General features: G+C 40.7%; 1 protein-coding gene and 1 long non-coding RNA gene across 2 annotated transcripts; one reads left to right on the forward strand and one right to left on the reverse strand.

Moving 5' to 3' along the window:
* Window positions 1-691: 691 nt before the first annotated feature.
* Window positions 692-22,666, reverse strand: antxr1a (ANTXR cell adhesion molecule 1a). Its single transcript, XM_023287265.3, has 18 exons — window positions 22,099-22,666; window positions 19,097-19,168; window positions 18,920-18,991; window positions 18,274-18,355; window positions 18,097-18,130; window positions 17,385-17,464; window positions 16,662-16,730; window positions 15,944-16,024; window positions 15,053-15,113; window positions 14,091-14,189; window positions 10,987-11,056; window positions 10,824-10,902; window positions 10,444-10,539; window positions 8,785-8,826; window positions 7,688-7,783; window positions 7,325-7,492; window positions 6,428-6,508; window positions 692-2,010 (listed from the first exon to the last, which is right to left on the reverse strand). Exons 1-18 carry the CDS (start codon window positions 22,254-22,256, stop codon window positions 1,585-1,587), a joined length of 1,866 nt encoding a protein of 621 aa, XP_023143033.2. The 5' UTR covers window positions 22,257-22,666; the 3' UTR covers window positions 692-1,584.
* On the forward strand, window positions 2,006-13,985 carry LOC118471413 (uncharacterized). Its single transcript, XR_004848725.2, has 4 exons — window positions 2,006-3,371; window positions 3,862-4,089; window positions 8,756-8,869; window positions 11,481-13,985. It is a non-coding gene; the product is annotated as an uncharacterized LOC118471413 (long non-coding RNA).
* Window positions 22,667-23,412: the final 746 nt, after the last annotated feature.

Consider the following 23,412-nt stretch of genomic DNA (forward strand, 5'->3'; position numbering starts at 1 on the left):
GGTTCTTGACAAAAGCCTAGACAACAAACAAATGGCTTAGTGGCTGATTTCACCTCGCCAGCAAATAAATCCAACTGATTTACAAGTCAGTAATTGTATCTGTAGATAAGCACAGAAAGACAGAGTCGGGTTTTATACACTTAAATTGTTTACTTGTATTTTGAATTAAGCAGAAAAAGTGTCTCGATGCTGTACGGATGGAAGGTTACATACTGTCATTTCAATTTTGGCATTTAGACTCTTTTCTCTCGCCGCTTATCTGATTGCTAAACACGGTCTTGAAATCTGCTTTGCATTCCGCCGAGACTCATCTGATCATCTTCAAAGAACAGCTTCTTATTAATGACACATGAAACAGCTTTGATCATGATCCACGCTCCGAGCAATTGAAAACATTTTCTGCAAAAACAAAACAGCAAATTTTGTCCAAGGTGATAAAACTGATGCTATGATAGGAGACTAGACTCTCACTTTCTTCCTGACACGCACAGGCACACAAATATCTGAACACACATGGTTATATTATTTACATAAAACTTTGCTAGAAGCCGTGGGTGGACGAGCGAGACGGTGTGCAAAGCTTTTCCCTGATTTGGACACATTCATCCACATCTTGATACATGCTATGCTCATTACAGCTGTGATTGCAGTCATCTTGGTCAGCTCAGTTATAGCAATAGAGCTAATGGTGTCTTGTAAATCCCAATTTATTGTTTATTTTGATGAGCACAAAAACGAGCCCAGCTATGACTCACACTGGGCTGGTTGAGTATCATAAAAAGATGAACAAAAGAGGTTCAGATATGTTGCTTTGCTGTTTCAGTACACTTGCTGTGCATGTGTTTAATGATCGTCTTCCTATTTTTAACATTAACACTCAAAGACTGTAGTCTACACGACAATAAAAACACAAATAAAAAAGTATCTAATTTGTATAAAACAAGTACAAATGTTATTTAAAAAAAGAAAAAATGCTGACTCAAGCACTATTGCATGCAGTTGCTCAACATTCAAGAATTCAGAACGGTCAAAACAATCATCCTAAATCTGCTGTGTGGGAATGTTTGAGTCTCTGATCTCGTTTTAGGCCAAACAGAAATGTTAGAGAGGCACATATTTTAGTGTCATGACCATTTTGACCACAGCGGTGCTCCCTGTGTTGGCCATAAGTACGGAGGCATTAGTATGAGCTTATTGTTCCTCTTCTTGGTCAGGATTCATCCAATCTGGTGTGTTCATGGAGGGGGCAACAGGGCCTGCAGCACCTCTGAGGACCATGGAGGCAAATGTTTCTGAGCTGACCTGCATGGCCTCATTTATAGGGAATGTCTCTGTAATTCAAGCATCCAAGCAATTGCACTGTTGGGCTAAATGTGTACAAAAGTCCCTGTAGACAAATAGCTGAAAACAAGCCCCTCGCTGCTCCTCTTCACAAGGCAGAAAGTCCACAGCCCACTGAGCGTGGCACAAGGCACTCACATATCCTCGCTAGCAGGTGCAATCAAGGATGTTTATGAACGCTGGTAAGACTCTGCGTTTCCGTTTTCAATCCTGTGTGATGCTCTCCTGTCTGCTGCCAGAGCTCTACAGGCTGGGCCGAGGCGGTGGGCGGGCGGGTGGAGGGGCTCGCCCAGGAGGAGGTCCCTGTGGGGGAGGAGGCAGCGAGCCGGTTGGGGAGGCACACGGTGGAGGGGTGGGTGGGAGCTCCGGTGCAGCAGGTATGTACAGGGTGGTCGGAGGAAGAGCCCGGTTGGGAGGTGGCGTGTAAGGGGGAGGAGTGATGGGAGGCGAAGGAGTGGTAGAAGTGGGAGGAGGCGTCGGAGGCAGCGAGGGAAGGGTGGAGAAGGAAAACGACTGAGTTGATAGAGGGCTGCTGGGGGTCGGTGGGAGGGTGCCCTGGGGGGCAGGAGGATTCTTGCTGGAGGGGTTGTAGATGGGAGATGCATGGTGGTTGTAGTGTGGGTAGCGAGGAGGGGGCGATTTTGTGCGGGTGAAGTTCATGCATCTGCCCTGAAAATGAAAAACAGACAGATATCACTGGCAGAAAACAGTGGACTTGCCACAGACTGAGAATTGAGACGTTTAAGTAATTTAGCAGACAGTAAAGGAGGTGTTTCTGTGTTCCCAGGGTCTTGTGTTCACCAGTTTATTGTTCTGTTAACACATTATTCCTTGTCTATATTCGCTTCACAGTTGACCCGTATCAAGCTAAAAAAATTCATAAAATATAATGCTAACCACCGAGCCACTGTGCAGCCCTAACATTAACCCTTTGATGCGCAATGTGGCTCAGGAGATACCCATTTTCCATTGGATTTGGGTCTCTTTTAACCCATTTTGTGCATCAAAGGGTTAGCCTGACTAGAATATTTATCCCAAATTAAAGTGGACTCTTTTAACTGTATTTGAGACATTGTCAAGAAATGGACATAGATTTGTGCTGACGCCAGTCAAATGAAAATTTCTGTGGTTGGCCGCAGCATCAGGCTTAGGACAGGTAATGGGCAGGTGGACAGTACGGGTCATAAACCACAAACTAAACGTCAATATCTGCGACAAGTCACACATCTCTGACACATAGAGTCCAAAGGGAGGTTGATTCTGACTTGTGGAATGCTGTCCCACAAGTCCCTTCACCAAGCAGTCTCATCCTGGATTGTTTGGTGAAGTTGACGGACATTTTGGGGAACATGATCGTGTTGTTGGACACATCCATCCAGAGCGTCATGTGGCAGATCGTCTGTCAAACCACGCTGTCTGAACAAAGCTGCATTTTAAGGTAGTCTTTTACAGTCACTGGTCAAAGGAGTGTGTGAGTGGTGATCACACCGTCCGATCATTGTCCTCTAAAGCCACACCTGAACAAGATATGGAACTCAGTAGCTGAGAATTTGTCACCACATGATCAGACTAAATTTGACATAACAAATGAGAGAAGAAGACCGTTTGAATGCTGCCTTTATGTTTGTGTTCACGTCTGACAAATACAGCACATGAAACACAATAGACAACATTTTTGCGAACATACAGCATTTCTAATTAAGAAACACAGTGAAAAAGGGACAATCTAGTTTAATGAGATGATTTTGATTTAGAGTCCATTTTTTCTCTTTTCTGCCTTGGCCTCTCCCATTGGAATGCATCGGAGACAAGTCCCCAAAAACAACACATTCACAGACCGCAGTGTAAGAGGAATATTTTGGTTGAGCAATCATTCGAGCTGCTGCTAACATTATTTTGTCAAGCCACTGACTTGTCACATCTGCCATCGTTGTGATTGATGTGACAATTTTATCTGACAGTAACATCTGGAAGAAGGAGCATGAGAAGATCAAGCAGTATCAAGGGAACAGCTGGAACAGATGTGGAAGGTGAAATACACAGTGGTCTCAGTGGTAAAAGAAGCAGTAGGAGCTGTGACCCCCACACTGGAAGAGTCACTGCACCAGATTCAAGTATAACATCCTGGGAGCAGCTAAAAGACTGCACAGAACCCTGAAACCCCCAGACCTCTGGTAGACAGTATAGGCCTTTATATAATTTAACTCTTGCGCTCTCATTTTCCCTCTTCAGTCAAACATACTAGTTTCATTCTCTGCAGCTAGAAAAATGAGGCCCTTTGCTTTTCTAAGCCTTCCTCCTTTGACAAAACGCACACTTTCTGTGCTCTGACAGCTGAATTAGTCGAAGATATAAAAATGGCCCTTGCTGAGTTCTCTTACAAATTGCATGGACTGATGACTGCAGCAGATGATACTGTGGCTCTCACTCACAAAAGCTATTTCCTATTGTTCGCACACAGCTGTATGACGTGTTTTAACATCAGCAACTCTCTAAGTGTGCTGTAATTCTCGTTTGCAGCTTTACTTTTGAGCAACTATGCGACTACTCAGCTTGACAAGGTGACCTGCCATCACTTTCACCTCGTCCAAACCGAAGTGAAATCATGCGAGAGAGACTGTCGTATTCCAGCAACAAACTACACCCCTGGAGCAGCTGCTCTGAGTGGACCATGGAGCTGCAGTGGACAGATAAGGAATGACAGCTCTGGGGAAAAATGACCTTTGAGACAAAACCAGGCAAAATGATGTAAGTTATACATTTGGATGGGTAAAGAAACATAACCTGCTGTATATTTGATCCATTAGTTCCCAACAGACCCTATAATATGGATCCTCATATCTCTTAGACTCTTGCATTGTATCATAGTTACAGCTAAAGTCACAATCAGTCAAAGAAAAATACGTGACAGCACAGTTGTTCCCTCTGTTTGACTCTGACTAAACTCTAAAAACACACCAGTCTTTTCAAGCTCAGAAATATTTGACACTAAACAGAACCCTGACTTGGGTTTCTGCCCCCTCTCTTTGTGTTAATTTATGGAAACTTATAAAAAAAAAAAAAACAAGGCTTTGACAAGACATCCCTAATTGCAACAAGAACAAGGCTGTTTACAGCTCAAGGAAACTAAAACCAAGATTTTTTTTTTCTTTTTCCAGTGAACTAATGAAGTGCTTTTACAGTGAGGAAGACATTTCTAATTACAGACTGGTGTGTTTGCTGTATACTGCATAGGAAAACATGGAAAATAACCCACCGTCTATAATTCCAGCTAGAGCTTGTTGACAGTGGGTCCCTTAAGGTGAGCTAGTTCACCTTAAAGATTCGTTCAGGTGGATTAATCAGCTGTTGGCTCCAGATGTAGCTTCTCATCCTCCTCTGCATAAACTAGGCATATTGCTGCACAGTCAGCACATTTCCTCAGTGAGTACTGCTAACTGCACTGCATGTTAGTTGGGCGCAAGAAGAAGTGGCCATGACTGATAAATAAACAAGGGTTTGTTAGATCAGTCTGAAAAGATACAAAGCTTATGTCATAGCCAACAATTTTTTTTCGTAATCTAGTTTTGTAATTTCTATTTGTTGAAGCCAGTTTAGCACAAATTGTCACTGAAACATTACTGCTGATTATTTGTCACAGTGACCATGCTGTATTAGATTAGATTTTGAATTTTTTAAATTTAATTAACAGCATGACTCCTAAATCAAGCATGTTTTTCATTCTTTTATATCAATTATAATATGCATATACAAACATATACATACATGCATACATATATATGTGTATGAGCATATGTACGCATGTAGATTTGCTTTTTCATTACATAGTGAACAATATTGTATTTATTGTAGCAACACATGATTTTGTCTTGTGTCTGTATTTCATTAGTTTTAAGTCTGTTGCTATTATATCTGATTTACAATTAGTGAGATGAGATCCACAAAACCCTTTGAAACAAACCCTTAAAAATGTTTCTTCTCTTGATTTTTCCTTTCTTTTTTTTGCATTTTGTCAGCTTTTTACAACACGCAATGCCATATATCATATATCTGAAGTGATACAAAGCATACACTAAATGAAATAATCTGATTTTTATGGTTGCATCATCAGATAAGCACATAATTGGATGCATCTTTCCGCAGTACCAGCCTGACATACTGTAACTGGTGTCTTCACAATAGGTTTCAGAGAAATCATATTTCATCCCTGGGATCTCTGCTCCTCATATTCTGTCTTTGTGTCATCAGAGTTTCAGATGATCTCAGCCCTAAGTCATGGCCACATGAGCATAATTTCATATTACAAATTCAGCTGTATATTCTTCCAAGTTTCAGCACAGCTGTGTGCCAGCTTATACAGGCCTGTGAAAACAATGGGGGCAGATCTTCCATAGACCTAATATAAAGGATTTTCTTTGAGCTGCAGACGTCACTGTCTGGGTTGGTTCACAACTGAAACTCATTTAATATGTTACAAATTACATAAAAACACTGAAGTAACCCTTAAGTGAAGCTAAATGCTTGCTGACATTTACAGTTGGGAAGGTAGTAGAGTGGATTTACAAATTTTCGTCTCTTAACTGTGAGGTAATGGTATGGCAGTGACACAGTTTTCAGAAAAGTATGAAGCATTACATAAACTTCAGTGATGAGGGATTATCATATACAGAATTCCCTCTGCCTTAGTTTTTCACCACTTGTAGCTCCCACAGTCTCAGAATACATGTCTACTGCCAACTGTAGAGGTCATCTCACTGTTATCCGCCACTGCAGCCGGCCTTTGAGGAATTATATTTGCCTTTTTATAATGACTTCACCAGATATCTTTACATTGCAGAGCGCTGTAGCCAGACGCTGCTGTCTAAATCCCACCTCGCCACAAGCTTTCCCATCGGTCTCTCTGCGCACACTTCATTGCTTACAGCTGGTCCATTTTCTCAACATTTTCAGACACAAAATTCCCAGTGCTAATCCTCGGTTGCCAAATGTTAACACACAGCCAAACCCTTACGTCAGCTCATGAAATAAAGGCGAATTACTGATGCATGTTAAGTGCCTACCAGCAAAGCTTTGGTGTTTTTCTTACCTTGTCACCTGGATGAGGTCTCATCACAGACACACGGTCGTAGCCTTTTCTTAAAAGCACCCATAATGCATCCAGTTTGCTCTGTGGAAACAGAGAACACACCAACACAAGGGCAGTCATTTCTTAGATTCTTAAGGAAAAACAATCTTCTTGAGTCAACTCTTTTATTTTATTTTCTAATCATTCAAAAACACTGTTCCATGCTGCACACTTCTTTGCTCCAGCTGCAATAAAACAACCAGTGCAATCTCATTCCTACAGATATTTCAGTGACAAGTGGCTAACGGAAATGGTCACTACTCATAGTTTTTAAAAACAGCAAATATTTTCAGGATAAGAGCAGAAAATGCAGCTGTTTTTCCTCACAAAACTTCTGGCTGTGCAGCCTTTCTCTCTGGAGGTCAGTCCAGCAGCAGTCTGGTTTCTATTAGCAATCCCCTGCTGACTGGGAAGGCTTCAGAATGAGTCTTTTAACCCCATGCTGTCCCCTGAGGGAGTGGCCATGTGCCAGTAGTCGCCTAAGCATTATTACCTTAACACATCTCGTGCTACGTTCACTATGACATCTTAATAATACTACTACTCACATATCCTCGGCCAGATTAGCATGGGGTAATTTGTCTCAGATGTTATACTTTATGCCCCACACATGCTAAAAGCTGAAAAAAAGCATTTCTCCCTGCAGAGCTATTAAACAATCAAGAATGCTTTAATAAATTAACTGTAAGCTGAGCTATATTTACAGACGTCTTGAACAAATAACTCACAAATCCACCAACGTTTCTATTTTTTGTTATGTTGAAAGCAATAATTCCTACATCAGCAGTGCACAAACAGTGCATCTGCAGACCAAACACATTCTCCAGACAGTCTCCTCCCGGCTGCCTGCTCTGCTACCTTGATGGGTGAGTACCACTTGCGCTGTCCGGGGGGCTTGTGCATGCCATTGTTGAGAACCCGAGTGGGGGCCAGCACATACTCCTGCTCAGGCATCTTTACTTTGGCATTTTTGGCCTTTTCCAGCTTTGCTCCTTCCTCAGTGGAGCCTTTCTCACCCCAGCGAACCTGATGATGAAGAGGAGAGTCATCAGTTTATTCTACTGCCAAATAATGTTTTCCTTCATTGGAAAATGATCTTTAATTACAGGTGTTTTCAACAACCTCAGTGGTAAATCTAAATCTGTTATATCTTAGCAGGTATAACTTCAGCATCTTTATCTTTAACAGGTAGTTGGCTGCTTGAGATTTATTAGATCTTACCTCCATCCTTTTGATTCCCCCAACTCCTCTTCCTCCGTAGTAGGAGGCATCTACAGTCGGCCATTTCTTCTTAGGGGCTTCAAAGTCCTCATCATCCTGCAGCAGAGCAACACAAAGCAGGTTTTATTTGGCTATTAATGATCCATTCAACAATAAAAAAAAAGTGAATTAATCTTTACTAGTGGAACAAAAGGTGGAGTTCTCAGTTTTTGGTTTTTTTTTTTTAAATAAACAGATCAAATGGAAACCTATAAGCTACCTCATATAAATATTCTCTCGGTGGTCACCGGGCAATTCATCTCAAGTAAATACCTCTTTGTCTGCCCTCCCTAATCCAACCCCAGCCCTAGTTTTTGTCCCTTCTGCTCTGGTTGTGAGATCAGAGAAAATTACAAAGCCCACTGGCTGAACTTGTGATGTTTCAGCTCTTTAATACACCCCGTCTGACTCATAATCTACCAACTTGTCAGAGGAAACCATAATGAAGTCTGAAAGTTGTCTTTAAGGCCACGGCTGTCACTAGAGTTTGTTTTTCTAATAAATTCACCAGTTAAACCTAATTCTCAATTTGATTTGATGCAAATAAATGCAGCCTAATATGTCTCGCAGTCGCATGTTAACTTGCTAATACTGCATTTTGTTTTTGGATTGTCAGAATGTATTTTAATCACATGAGTTTGCTCATTATATTTGTGTTCAGCAAATAAATGTAAAATGTCATTTTTGGTATTATTAGGGAGTTTAATTTAACATTGTATTTACTGAGGGTCCAAGAAACAGAGAGATCAGCTCTTGGACAGAAACGCTGTTCTCTTTAAATCAGGGCAAAAGGGGGGAAAGCTGTAAGTCAGCATTCCATTGTTATTCTAACAGGGCGTTAACTCGCTCATCATATTCGATGAACTGCAAAAGCAAGGCGAGAGTTTTCAGCCACGCAGTGAGTGAATGATGCCGAATGGCCATTGAGGTTTAAGCTGTCAAAGTAAACTGAACAATTACACAACCTAAACATTGGCAGCCTTCGAAATCTTAAATCATGAGCTCTGTTTTATGTGTCGTTGGAAACAGATAGGAGGAGGAGACGGAGCAGCTCCTACCGAACTCTCCTCCACAGCCGGTGGTGGGGGCTCATGGATGATCTGTGGAAAAAAATAAAAAAGTTCACGAGAAGGAGGAAAAAAGGTAGGAGCTGTTTTACATCAGACGATGACAGAAGTCACAAACACATGTATCAAAAGGTATTTTTATAAATTCTGCATGTCAGAGCAATGTGTTCTCTATGTGCAAAACGATGGTTACACAACAACACATGGCTGAGGAATTGTTTTTTCCTCTTAGTCTTCACTACTTACAAGAGAAATGCGCTGACCTAGAAATCTGCTGTCCAGATTTTTGGGTCTGAGGTTGTTGATTAAGAGCAGGGAAGAGTAACAGGCTTATAAATACTGTATTCTGTGTTCTCAAGTTCTTTTGGAGCAATGCTATCCATAAACTGTTTTGCTTTTCCCAGTTTTCTTGTTTATCTGATGTAAACTCTTTATCCATTTAGCTCCATTTTCAGAGCATCTTTTACAACTGCAACACTGTCTGACTGCACATTTTTAAATAGTCTACACCTTAGCCTGTGCCCTGCACTTTCCCCTTGTGCCCTTTTGCCTCCGTATGTCGCCGCATGAGCTGTCACCAGTGCAACGCAGAAAGTTTCTGCTACACTAAATGCTTTTGGCAAATCAAGGGATTCTGATTCTTATTTGTAATTTTCCTGCATGCTTCTCCAAATCCTGGAACGCCAAATGATTCCCCATGGTAACCCAGACTCGCTTTCCTAAACACACTTGCTGCGCAGGCTTGAATTTGCAAATAAATGGACAAGAACACAAAAAAGCGAAGGGAGAGAAAGCCATGTTGTAAAAGCTGACATCTCTCACTGGCAGATCTCAACTTTCCTGTTTCCAGCACTGGAAACATTGGAGTGAATTTTGAAGACCCACCATGCTCTTTATTTGAAAGGAGAAATACAGATTTTGACAGAGGATGGCTGGTACCAGGAGAGTTTGTTGAAATATTGCAATGCTGGCAGTTTGACCGCTGTCTAAATAATGGCACAGACGTGTTTTTTCCAAAAGCATTTCCTCTTTTTATTGTATCCAGAGCAGATGTGCATAAAAGCACTTATTATGAGGCATTTCACTTCAGGTGAGTTATCTTGCTTCTAAAGAAATCTCATAGTAACAAAGACATGAACCCAAAACATTCAAGCTGTGTAGGTTTTTATTTCCACCTCACTAACTGGAAGTTCAGATTATTCAGAGCCTTTTTTGATGGAAAAATTTAAAAAGTCCTCCAGTGAATATAGAGAAGGAGTATTGAGAGGTGAAACCCAGAGGTCACCTGCTGTGACCCCTGGAAACACAAATTATTTCCACAGCAGCATAATTACTTGAGCATATGTTCACCTGTTGGCCTTGACCTCTCCTGGGTGTGGACTAAATTCAGCTGCAAGGAGGAGGCTGTGTGCCCTTATTGACTCACAGATCCTAACCTCCTTACCATGTGAGTGTTGTTGAGGTTAATAAGATGCCTTAGGAGGGCGTTAGCCAGGCAAGATAGACCTGAAAAAAGCATTTCTCTCTGTCATGTGGTTTGCAATAGTCTGAAAGTGTATGAAGCCATCTAAAATGTGATGAGGGTGGACCAGAATCTGTAAAACAGAATGTGAGCATGTTATTAATGCATGTGTGCTTGAGGGAACTCACCACAGTGCAGCAGAGAGGCCAGAACCACCAGAGCAGAGCCAAGATCAGGAGCAGCATCAGGATGAGCAGAGCGATGGCCAGGATGGTCCCATCAGACTGGAACAGAGACACGTCAACACAGACTGTCTGAATATGTGGAGCAATAGATGTAAACCACTTCTCAGGGCTTAAAGCTTTGAGCCGTACTTCAAGACGGTGATTCTGCTGATGCTGAAGTTCTTGAATTAATTTGCATCCATCATTTAGACATCTTAAAATTGGATTGTTTCCTCGTTTGCTATCTATTGTTGACTGTTGTTTGTGTGTTTGGAATGCACCATGGCACCCTCATTAAAAAAAAAGCATTGAAGCTAAATGCTGTCGTATTAGCGTGTACTCACACAGCTCACTGTGGTAATAGTGACCGAACTGGAGATGAAACTGAGGCCTTCGTTCATACTGACGTAAAGATTTGCTGTCCTGGAATGGATGAAGAAAAAAAGTATCAAAGGAGATAGTGCCATATGAAACCTGACTTTTATTTAAATAGGTTTTACGACTTACATCCCCTCATCTTGGAGTACTGGTGCAGGACAGAGCAGATATGTATCTTCCACAATCAAAGGCTTCACCACTGCAAAGGGGAAAGAGGTCATGAAAATCAGCCCCAGCCAAACTTTCCAGACTTGCCTTGTGGTTAACAGGCATCCAAAGCTCCTGAACCAGTAGGTTTTACCCATAAATCATACTAGAATCACCTTTCAGATTACGTCATTGTTTAGCCTGATCACAGTAGGATTAGTTTGTCGACTGAATAAAGCCACATGACTTAATTTTAGGTCAGTAAATGTTGGACGGTAACGGAGAGGAAACCACGCACATGTTTATAGAAGTTAAATGACGTCACATCTTTCACTGTAACTCAATTAACAAGCTGTCTGAGAGGAGTGTTTCTGCAAAACAAGTGCTTTGTTGTCCACCATCTGAAGGCATCTGCATCCCTCACAGAAAGCCCAATACAAACCTTTTCACCACATTTTTCTTTTGTTGTTTTTCAGACGAAATCTAGGTCCTCGCCTTGTCCAGCTGGCTGTTAGAAAAGTGGCTCCAACAAGCATCGTCGCCCAAGCCTGTCTGCTTATCCTGGCAGGCTCAGAGCATACCCCAGAACTGAGGAAATCAACACACGCGGCTGCTCTTTTTCTTTTCTTTTTTTCGCAACACAATGGAGGACAGAGGGGAGGGGAGGTCAGTGCTGCCAAACACAGCTCCACGCCAATATAAACTGGGCCAGATAGCAGAATTCATCTCTTCCCCAACCTTGCACTCAGAATAGCCTTATACTGTTGAAGCAGAGGACAAAGTGATGGGACCTGATTCGTTGCAGTCTGCAGGTTTCCACTGTTCACGCCCCTCAAGGATAAAGATGCTGGCAAACATCCATAAGTCCACATCATGATGTTTTATTGGACTGTTTACTCCCCAGGCGCACAAAGAGGTCATGTTTTACTGTGAGGTGCAGACAAATGTCCAGAGTTCAGCTTGAACCGCTAAATTATTTGGAATTATTGGTGAGGATGACGGCCGATGTGCTGCCTTTGAGATAGTTGTCATTACACAGTGGATTCTGGGAAAACAGCTGCCTTGGTTTGATTGGCTGACGTCAGCAGACTTTTGGCAGTATAATATTCGAAACAACATTTCCATTATTTGGAAAATACCCCTATTAACTTTCATACCAAGAGCAAGATGTGAAGTTTGATACCAATAGTATGTCTTTATGGTAAAATATTGAGGTGATGGTTAGCTTAGCTTTGCTAGCTTAGCAAAAAGACTGGAAACAAACAGAAACAACTGGCCTGGCTCTGTCCAAAAGTAACAAAAGTCTGCCTAGCAGGAGCTCAAAAGCAAAGTAATATGCCAAACAAATGTCAAATCCTGATTTTATGATTATTGACATATTGTTGACCAGAAACAAACCCCCATTTTACACTTGTTTTATACAGTTTAAACAAACATCTTGATGACATGTTAGTAAGCTTTCAAGGTGCTTGTATAGGTGGATCCTGTTAACTTTAACCCGCCTTTTCCCCCTTTTTCCAGTCGAGCTCATCACACAGACAAGAAAATTGTACGGATCCTCTCATCTTTCAACTTTTGGCAAGATAGTTGAAAAGCATATACAAACATTCTTCAAGTCTTGTCTCCCAGTATTCACACAGCTGTCCACTGCAACATCTGTCCCAAAACAATGAACAGCTCAGGACAGGACCTGCCAAAACCCAGCGCGCCTGACTGTAGCTGCTGCTACTTTTTCCTGGAGACATAAACTCAAACACTGTTTCATCTGCTTAACACATGTACTTGCATATAGCTGTTTTCCTTTTATACCATTTTGCCATATTTTCAAAATGTGCAGAATAGAAGGCTGGAGCGGCGGAGTCATGGAGGGCAAGAGAGAATGTATCATCCGAGAAATGGTTTTCCTTATGTACCATCATACATTTATCTCCAGGCGAGCTAAATATGGCCTAACTATTTTCATTTAAAGCGTGCCCCCGATGTGAAGCAAACAAATGCCAGAAGACTGTGTGTAAACAATCCAGAGAAATGAATGAATGAGGAGGAGGAGCGTACGAGTATAATGGGATTGACATAAGGAGATAATTTGACTCAAATTGCTTCCATGACCGCAGTTTCAAGGGAGTTGGATGTCGTATCACGCAGAAATGATTATGATTCAGAGAAAACATAAAACATTTAATTAATACTAAGAAAATGTTTCACACTTATTCACAAGAATTAGATTTAAAAGGCAAACTGCTTGTGCTGAATGTTAACAAAGTAACCAACATGAAAGTGAAGAAAATCTTCTCAGTGATTTGTAAACATTACAGATGTGTTTTCATGCATGTATACATTCAGTAAATGAATGTGGTTTAAAAAACATGATGAAGATAGAAAACATGGCATGGGGCATCTTTAATGGAGCAGACCAATGGATAGAATCTCATTTTAAAGATTAAAAAAAGCAAATGATGGTTCAAATTACTGAGACACTAGGACAACGGAATGTGAACTTAAAAAAGAATCTTGTCTGTTTATCATTTTTACTTCAGGGCAGCAAACATTTTATTTGTGCACCAGTGCTGGTGAATATCTTCCTTTGTAATTAGCAGCCCTTCCTGCAGCTACTGTGGCTTGCAGAGGAAGTGGTTACAGTAAGTTGCTTGTAAAGCCTCTGGTGGAAACTGGTTGTATCCTTAAGGGCTGTTTTTTGTCTTTCTGCCTTGTGTGTGGTACTGCTCCGATTTATCTCTTGATTTTGGCTTTTTTCCAGGCTGTAAAATTACACAATGTGTTGTTTTAAAAAGGCCATGATACCAGTAAGAGCAGCGCAGCAGTTTATTTAATCACCGAGGAGTCCAGCTGTGCAGATGACTTGGTGTTTGATTTTTGGGAAACTCAGCTATGTGTAATTGAGAAGTCTTTACAATGGCCTGCTCACTCGACTGTTTATTCCAGCTGCTTTTCCTGTAAATGAACTTAGTGATAAACTTTGATGCTCCGAGTCCATGTGTGCTCATTTAAAATGCTGACGTGCAGAAACGGTGCATGTAGTGAATCAGGGACAACAGCGTTTTAAGCGACAGCGATGTTTCACTCACTCTTAGTTAAGGTGTCGTTGATTCGAAAGCTGCACAAAACTTTGTCAACATTTCGCGCGTGGAGGAATCCGTTTCCTTTCACCACCACCTGGAAGGACTCTAAGGACAAGAGGAAAAACACATATAGTATGAAACCACAACAGTTAAAAATAACTTATAATAAACCAGGTAATTTTGTGTTCTTTTGGTCCAAAGTAAAAGTTCTGCATCACTCTAAAATGGAACAACTTCACCACCATTATTGCCATGTTATAGTGCTGAATGTCTTTAGAGAGACTTTATTGTCAGCAAAACTTGAATAGTCAACATGTAACATGCAGCAATTAATCAATTAGTTGTCAACCAATAAATTAATAGCCTATTATTGACAACAGGTTAAGCAATTTGAGGTTGTTGTTTTTCTTCTTTAGAAAATTCCAGCTTAATAAATTGGAATGTTTTCTGGTTTCTTTACCCATCTATGACAGTAAACGGAATATCTTTGGATTGTGAACAAAATACTTGAGAATATCATCTTCGTCTTTATGAAACAGTGTACATTTTACACTGCTTTCTGCAGCTCTATTGCTGATTTTTGTTAATTGCATCCAACTATACAAAACCAACACATGGGTCTAAATACATCCTTACAACTAGGAGAACAGTGTCTTGTATAAAACAATCTACTATGACTGGCTGGAAATGATACAATGTCAATATTAGCCCTAGTGTTCCGTTTTGGCTTCTGTTTTTCTTTAAGCTTGATACTCTGATACATGATTTTGCTTTATTTTTTTTCTTTTTCTTTTTTCTTTAGATGCAGAATTGCATTTTTGGCACCGATAATAATGAGAAGACCCATGTGAAAAAGAAATTCCACAAAGGACAAATGACAGAGCATCAGTTAAGATATGTAACTGTCTGATTTTCTTCTTTGAGTGATCTGAGGAAGATGAACGGCAGGTATATCTTCCTTGTCGTACCTCCTGCACAGATACTGGAGGGCTCCGCTGCCAAGATCTCGATACAGGACTTCTTCAGGATCTGAGGAGATGATGAGAAAAGCATCATGGTTTGTGTTTCCCGACGGGAATAGTTTGGTGCTGTCCATCTTATGCTCACAGTGTGAGCGTCTGCCTATCATGGTAGCTTACTTTTTTCCCATTTCAATGGCCAGTTTTAACCGTAGTCAACCTTTATGTGGTCATCGCATAATCTTTTGCAGCTACTCTAATTTTTCTTCTGCAAATGTACTCCACTATGTATTTGCTGCTGTTCAGGAACATACCTACTGTAACTCTGAACTTGAAGGAGAGTGATTCATGACCGACTGCCCTACTCACGTGAGAAAGAGCCGACAGTTTACAGCTTGCTGCTAATCTGCTCCAGATGACACTGGATGCCTGATCTTTATCTGGGCTCTACAGACCTCGTATCCCAGTGACAGCAGCGCCTTCACAACAAACTGTTTTTCATTTCTCAAGCTTGAAAATACACACTTCTGAGTGAACACCAATGAGGTTAGGAGACACAGCACATACTTTGATCATGTTTGGCCTGAAGAAGTCGTCCTGATCAAAAGCAGTAAAGTCACAGCAGGCTTTCCTGGACTTCTGGCCCTGACCAGGCTGCATGACTAGAATGACTTAGAATGATTTAAACCTATTTTACCTTCTTCCCTGTATTCTACTTGATCAGTGAGTTGAGAGATTAAAGGATATGTGATGGGAGAGATTACATGAAGTCCATTAAAGCAAAGTAATTTCCTGGTACCTTTCATCTAACTGTAAGTCCTGATTATAGCTGGTATTAATGGCAATATAATCAGCATCTGTGTTGAATAAAATGTGTGTGGATAAAAGTTTAACACTTACCGAATCAATGACCCCTTGCAAAGCCTCAAATCCGTCATTTACAGGGAAGACATGGTCTTTGCTGTCGGCAATCTTTGCCAGCTAGAGAGGAAACAAATAATTAAAACCACAAATTACAACTGTGCATGTATTCATCCAAGACTTCTATTCAGACATTCTCTATTTGTTAAGATGTCATCTGAAACTGTCTGGCCGGACCTATAATTGGTTAAGCTTGTAGGACATATTAAACTAGCATAGTTTATGTGAACACAATTACCAAATTACCTAATTTCCTTATTTTAGAGGGTATATTAAAACAGTTTTAACACCAAACAATGAAGGAAAATAGGTTTTGACACATTGCAGTTAGTAGGCTACCAAACACTTAATGCTGCATCAATTAAAACACATTTCATGTCCTTGTTAGAACATTTCACTCACTAAGATACTTTAGACGTCTTAGAAAAGAGTTGGCAGGCTGTTTGTCTGGAGGCTGTATAAATAGTTTAAACTGATATAAGAGAGAACAGACAGTCACAGAATGTTTAAACTGGGTCGAATTGTGACTTAATGTAATCTAAAGCACACAAAAGTCTGTGTCATTAAATCCTTAAAGACTTCGGTTTCAGTATTTTCAAGCTACAGTTGTGATTTCTAAATTTTAAAGTGTACAATATACATTTCAGCGTAAAGCTCTAATTTTATGAGACATTAAAGGGTTTGACTTAACACACACCTGTGTTTCATTGAAGTCCTTCACCCCCACGCAGTAAACTGTGGCACCCAGACTTCGGGAGCGGTTGGCCTGCCAGGTATGCACACAGATTCACAGCAAAAACAGGGAGACGCTCAACACCTGGGTTCAATTACACCTCTGGATTTCACAACATCATCCAAAACATAGTCAAAACGGGCCTGTTTGTCTAGGGTTTACAAGAAGTTGGGCAACACCACGTTCCAACTAAATAATATCATTCAGACATCATATAACAACAGAAAAGTCACACAGATGCCTGAATGCCAAGTAGAATACATAAGCCTGATACGTCTTTTACAGTCAGTGACGCCTTTGTGTTGACACCGAGTGACAAGCTAAGACCTCCCACATCTTCCAAGAAGAACATGTCCAGCTACTAGGAAAATCAGCCTAGCTCCATCCCTGCTGTCAACATGTGTCTGAGGGCAAAAAAAAAGCTGAATGAAGCCTGAGATTCTGACACTCTGAGTGGTCTGAGGAGCTGATAAATGGATTAGAACCCACTGCAGATGTGAGGAGAAAGACTGGGTTCAGATGTATGAATCTTACAGATGCTCTGACCCCATTTCTGCCGACAAAAAGACACAGATCAAAGTGCGGATGTACAGAGTGGCAGCTTTCATCTGGTCCATCACGTGTTTAGTCACATGTTTCACCTGGTTGTAATTAGTGTGACCCATTTAGCCTCTCTTTGTCTCTCACCTCTCTCTCAGCATAGTAGAAAAGATCCTCGTGCAGCTCTCCATCCGTCAGCGCTATGATAACACTGGCGGTGCGATAACCTGCAGACACAAACGATTTGATCAACCCTGCTGCAGTTTTACTTCCTCGTCACGTCCTTCATTGCACTATTCAAGATGTTTTGTAGTTACATTATGCAAAATCTAATTATTATAATAGCTCACAGCTTGTTTTATAGTATTTATTGTAAACTAAATCACACATTATCTACACAAGTCCATCTTTTTCCAAATAGAAGCAGGTTGATTCTAAACCATTGTGAAGGTAAGTCCAAGATAAAGAGGAAATGCATTTAAACCATCACTTTTGGCTCGTGGCACACATCAAATTAAAACAAAGCCCTTCGTTGAAGGTTATTTCCTTGAGCTGTGAGCAAAGAATGTGTTCTGCTTGGTCAAGTCCAATAATTTGAAGGCCTGAGGCGGTAAAAGTGTCCCGTTTTTCAAATGTGGGAAAACAAAAATGCAATTCTATGCAGCTGAAATATGTTAAAATGCTTTCCCCCTAACTTTTTAATATTCCTGTGAGCATCTCGTGTGGACCTTGTGACCCACTTACGTGTCCTAGAAATTGTGAACCACTAATTGAATGCAAGTATTCAAAGTTCTGGCTCACCCTACACTGGAAAAAATGTACCTGTTTGCCTGTCTGAGCAAAGAACAGAAATACACACCTTCAGTGTTTCCATAGTATATCTGCTCACTCGCCTGTGAAAAAAGAGAAGCTGGATTGAAACAGTGGTCTAGCTACTCAGTGTGTACACAACAGTCATTTATGCTATGGCCTGTGTAGCGTTTGTTCTGGAGCCAGAGTCGTTGCCAGTTTAGAGCTGGATATGAAGGCCGCTCACCCTCAGGATGCCCTCGTGCATGAAAGTGTCTCCTCCTGGAAGAACCCTCTGGAGCTCCTCCAGACCGTTGCGAATGCGTTCTCTAAGCAGACATACGGAGGACAAAGTAATCTGATAGTTGATAATCTAGTCTAATTGAAAAATTTATTTTCTCAGACTCATTTGTGAACATACTCATGAATAAAACCCAGACACTGTGAGGCGTGGCAGCAGAATAATAGTTTCCATACAGGCAGTTTTGTCAGAAAATACAAGCAATATGTAACCGATGAACAATCTGAAACAGAGCTGGTGTATATTGGCTCAAGACACTATTATGCAGATAGAAAGGAAATGAGCCCTTCCAGAATAAGACATGAAGGAAGCACTAAAACTGTGACAAGATTTTGTTGCTCAGGAAAGATAGATGCAAAACCTGTCCACAATGTGTCGACAACCACATGATTAAGTAGTTGTTCAGACCGATGACACTACAGACAGATCACAGCGAGGGAAAGTATCTGTCTGGAATCTCTTTGTGGTCATAAAAATCATGGATCATAACTGTATGCGACCTCTGTCCAAATCTGGTTTTACACTCATTCCTTTCAGTTGGATGATAGAAAGGCTAAAGGACTAAAACCATTTTTTGGGGATCTGCACCCACCTGTCTTCTGTCAGGCTCATTAAGATCCGTCCCTCAGTGGAGAACACAATGAAGGACATCCGCAACTGTGGGCTGGGGTGAGGTAGAGAGACAAATACACTCTGTTAGATCAGTAATGGTTTTGTTGTATCTGTGTTCCCACAGACACTTGATATTACACAGCTGTAATGTTTTTACCTTATGAATTTATGAGCTAGATGTTCTACAAAGTGGTAGATTTCAGTCCAGTGGTTCTGCACACTCCCAGATCTGAGAAGGGAAAAGACAAATTCATGTGAACTTTTCTGTTTTTAACCACTGCTATGCATCTGAACTGCATAACCTCGCCTATGACAGCGACGTGTAGACCACCTCCACCGCGTTCGACAGTTGCAAGGCTCGCACCCTTAAAGACAAAACAACCACAAGGGATGCAGCCATGTTGTTTGTAGTCATTTTGTGTGTCTTTACAATCATTTTATGCCTCTTTGAATCAGTGATTTGTCTCTTTGTGGTTGTTTGTGTCTCTTTTGTTGTAGCTGTGCATCTCCTTGGGATCAGTTTTCATAGTCGTGTTGCATCTGTTTGTAGGTTGTAGTCGAAACCAGATATGATAAGCGCGGGCAGCATCTGACTGAGAACTTGCTATTGTATTTTAATCTAAATGGGACCACAATTTACAAAAATAACATCATGTCACATTGGAACAGACTTTAAACTAGCGATTTGAGACCATTAGTCCGTTATGTTTCCTGCGGTAATAAATCAAGCGAGAATAAGAGTCATTTTCTTATAGATTTCCACAGCATTCAACTTTTTTGGCAACTAGAGGACTCGCCCCCTGCTGGTCAATGGAAAGGATGCAGGTTTAAGTGTCTTTCACATTGGCTTCACGTTTCAGACATGGAGGCACCATCTTTTATATCTATCTATGGTGCTCAGTAGGCCCGTTCTGCAATCCATGCATGGAGTAAACTGCTTATAAAGGGAACAGCTGAACAGAAAGAATCCAAAGATTATTTCGGTATGACCAAATGTTTTTGGCAGGCCAGCTGGTTTACTCCAAGGACTGGGAGAGATCTTGTACTCTTCAGATTACAGCTGAAATCATCATAATGTACCTGCAGTTATTCCCGTGTCGTGTTGAATCAACCTTTCATGCATCCAGCTGTGTAATAACAACTAGGTCAGTGTGGATGTTAATCATCTTGCACTCAGTTCCTTTACTTCTAAGTTCTCACAGAGTTGGCTGTATCCTTTCATGTTGTTGTGAGGAAATACAGATAAAAGAACTTAAGACGTGGGAGAGAAGCTTGTCAGTGCAGTTATCTGTCTAATTATTTAACTCTCTGTATCAGTACCGGTATACAGTTACACTATGTGCTTTATAACATGAACAGTTTGTGAGCTTTTATACCTTTGGTCTGTGTCACTGCTGATTCTCGTCAAAATGTCTTTCCTTTAAACTGTGTTTTTATAAGCCACCCCTCAATTCCCAAACTCCGTTTTTCCATTGTTACCATGACACAAGTCCCAGCACAAACAGCCCAGCCAGCAGGCTGAAACACTGGAACATCTGGACTAAATGGAGAAAAGCAGTGCAGACATAGAGAAGAGAGAGAAGAGGAGAAGAGAGATCAGGGAGATAGTGCCAGAGGACAGTAAGGGCAGGTGGAGGGCATCACTACTAAGAGGAAATATAAGGTCCTGCCTGGAGAAAAGACAGTAAAAGAAAATAAGAGAAGCTAATTCAGTGCACTAATGCCAAACAATAAATGCTGTCAGGTCACATGTAAATCTGCATTGTTAAAACATGGCTAACACTATCAATTAACTCTGTATTACACAGAATTGCCTAATTTTTCTTCCAAGAAGTAGCAGTGGGCCTGTCAGCTGGCACTGACATGTAGTTTAGGACAACTGGAAAATATATCTCCATCTCTGGAGGTAGAAACTCTGTAAACAGTGGAGCTACACAGAAATCCAATCACATCCTTCAAATAAGAAAAATGATGAGTTTAATGAGTTGGATAACTACGAGCGTGACCTAATTGGCAAGCATTTTGGCTTACGGGAAAAACAAATAGTTTTAAGCCAGACTTGCAAAACACAAATGTCAAAAGTAGGTCCTCTGTTAGAGTCCAAATGCAACAGCCTGGGTAAGTGAATTCTCAGTGCTAAGGGAACTGTGTGCTTATTTGTGTACAATATAAAGTTATCTGCCTGCAAGTCTTAATTGAGTCTAGCTTTGATGAATGAGATTGCTCACTACTTGTTTACCTAAATATGTAGAGCACGATAATTAAAGGTTTACTGGCAAATACACCATCTGTTCCCTTCAGATGACTTCAAACACTATAATAAAGTAAAAGCCTCAAAAAATAAAAAAAAAAACAGTCTATTAATTCTCTCAAGTAAACACTGCAAACAAAGAGGTGGGTTAAGTCAGGTCCCCATGTTGCAGTGCTAAAAGAAAACACAAAGATAACTGAAATCCACATTAGATAAACATAGAAATAGTTTCCAAATCAAGACTAATGTATCCAAATAACCTCTCATTTTGGGAGGTCAAACATCTTAGCTCCCATTTAAGATACACAGACCATGTCAAAGATCTAAACAGATGAGGTAACATAATGATGCAGAAAGTATTTTGATTATTTAACTGATGGGGAATTCTGAAAAAAAAACATCCACATGGCATATGATACACAGATGAATACCAAACACAGCAGTCAGCAGCAACACTTGTAGCCTGTGCATCCTGCGTTTGACTTATGAATGAGAGATCTAACACACCACTAATCATTACCCTCTGTCGACATATGACATGCTGAAATGTAGATTAGGGCCTGTCAGGGCATCGCACCATCAGTCCAACCATTTTCCTGCATGACATGACAGCAGACGCATAATGAGGGCAGAACTGGTGGTGATGTCATAAAAATATTTTGGCAAACGGGATGAGTTTTGCTGGAAGAAGAACAGCATAAGATGATGCATGTTTCTGTATGCATTTATATACATTATGCATATAGCATTAAAGTCACTCTTGAAAAAATAACACATTGCATTCATTCAACCTGTTACATCAGCTAATGTTTTCCACTTAACATAAATGGCTTTCATATGTCAACAGAAACCATCATATCCATCCTTTCCCTGCAACAGTGCCAGGTAAAGTGTGTCAGGTAACTCACTTGTCCAAAACAAAGTAGAGATCAAAGCCTCCAAAGCAGGAGGACGACTGAGCCTGCCTCCGTTCCTGGTTCGGTCCAGCATTACCAGCAGTAAGAACAACCAGAGCAGCACCAAACACCAGTGGAAACCAGGAGCTTCTACTCCAGCACAAAGACATTATTCCAGCTCAAGAAAATCTCATACAGGCCAGATGATAAAGAAAACCACCTTCAGTTTCAAAAAAATATTAAAAAATAATTAATCCTTTGTGCAATTTCTTCTTCTTTCAATCCTCCAGAGACTTCTTCGGCAAAAAAGAAAAGCAATAATCCAAAGGAAAGCAGTGAGTGTAGCTCTGAGGTTGAGGAAGAGGGGGAGAGAGAAAGTATAAGTGTTGAGGGTCTCAGTGTTGTTGGGACCTTCTCATCACTGGAGCCAACACAGCATGTACGAAGATGAGAAGAGCTCCACAACCTCCCACTCTTGCTGCTTTTAGTTAATGAAAAGGCCATGCAACAGAAAGATTCTCAAAGCCTGGATGTCTAACTCTCTGCAAAACTCTCCTTGTGTTTTCAATTCTCTCTCTCTCTCTCTCTTTCTCTCTCTCTCCTTCCTCTTTCTCCCTGGAGAGGAAAAGTGATGAAGACAATGCAGTGGAAACACCAGAATCTGCTGACTCGTCCTGCCACCTAGTGGTTAGAAGAGGCTGCTTTGAACATCCAAGCCATTACAAACATAGACTTGGTGACCCCAATTACTCTTTGCAATGGAGCACTGTAGTAATTGCTGCCTTTGCGAAGCACTGACTCATCTGTAGTTTAGTTTTTAAATTGTCTAAGTGCAGGATTGAATTAAAAATGGGGAAGAGTACCTTGGAAACACACTAGGTGAGCTTTCAACACATATGAACAATCTCTATGTACATGAGAATAAGAGAAGATTTATTTGTACGCCATTCAAGTAATCTTAATCAACAAAAATATGAATAGAACATCTGTTGTGCTGTTGTTACAAGTGCAAGAACCAGTAAATAATAACTGAGTGCAATCAATCAATCAAGCAACAATTTCAGATTCTGAAAATGTACATAGAAAAGTGCATCAGAGTGTCAATGAGTTTTAGTTAAGAAATCAAAATTTTCCAGTTTTGATTGAAACAGCGGCAGGAGGTTATACTTTTTCACCTCTTTTGTTTGCTGAAAGTTGGGTATGAAGGGCTAGTCCTTTTTGGACACATTATATGGAAATGTTTTTAGGATATGATTCAGAAACTGCCTGCAATTAAACAACTATGGGAACTGTAACTGTTTGTAACTGTCAGTTTACTTATTCGTT

Source organism: Amphiprion ocellaris, chromosome 6 (genome assembly GCF_022539595.1).
Source record: "Amphiprion ocellaris isolate individual 3 ecotype Okinawa chromosome 6, ASM2253959v1, whole genome shotgun sequence".
Lineage (NCBI taxonomy): Eukaryota > Metazoa > Chordata > Actinopteri > Pomacentridae > Amphiprion > Amphiprion ocellaris.

Coding starts and splice junctions, on each gene's coding strand:
- antxr1a (XM_023287265.3), bottom strand. CDS start 22,256: ATGTCTTTGTGCTGGAGTAGAAGCTCCTGGTTTCCACTGGTGTTTGGT. Junction 17,465..18,096: donor ATACTATGGAAACACTGAAG/GTGTGTATTTCT, acceptor TTGTGTCTGCAG/GTTATCGCACCGCCAGTGTT. Junction 14,190..15,052: donor CTCCAGTATCTGTGCAGGAG/GTACGACAAGGA, acceptor TCTTGTCCTTAG/AGTCCTTCCAGGTGGTGGTG.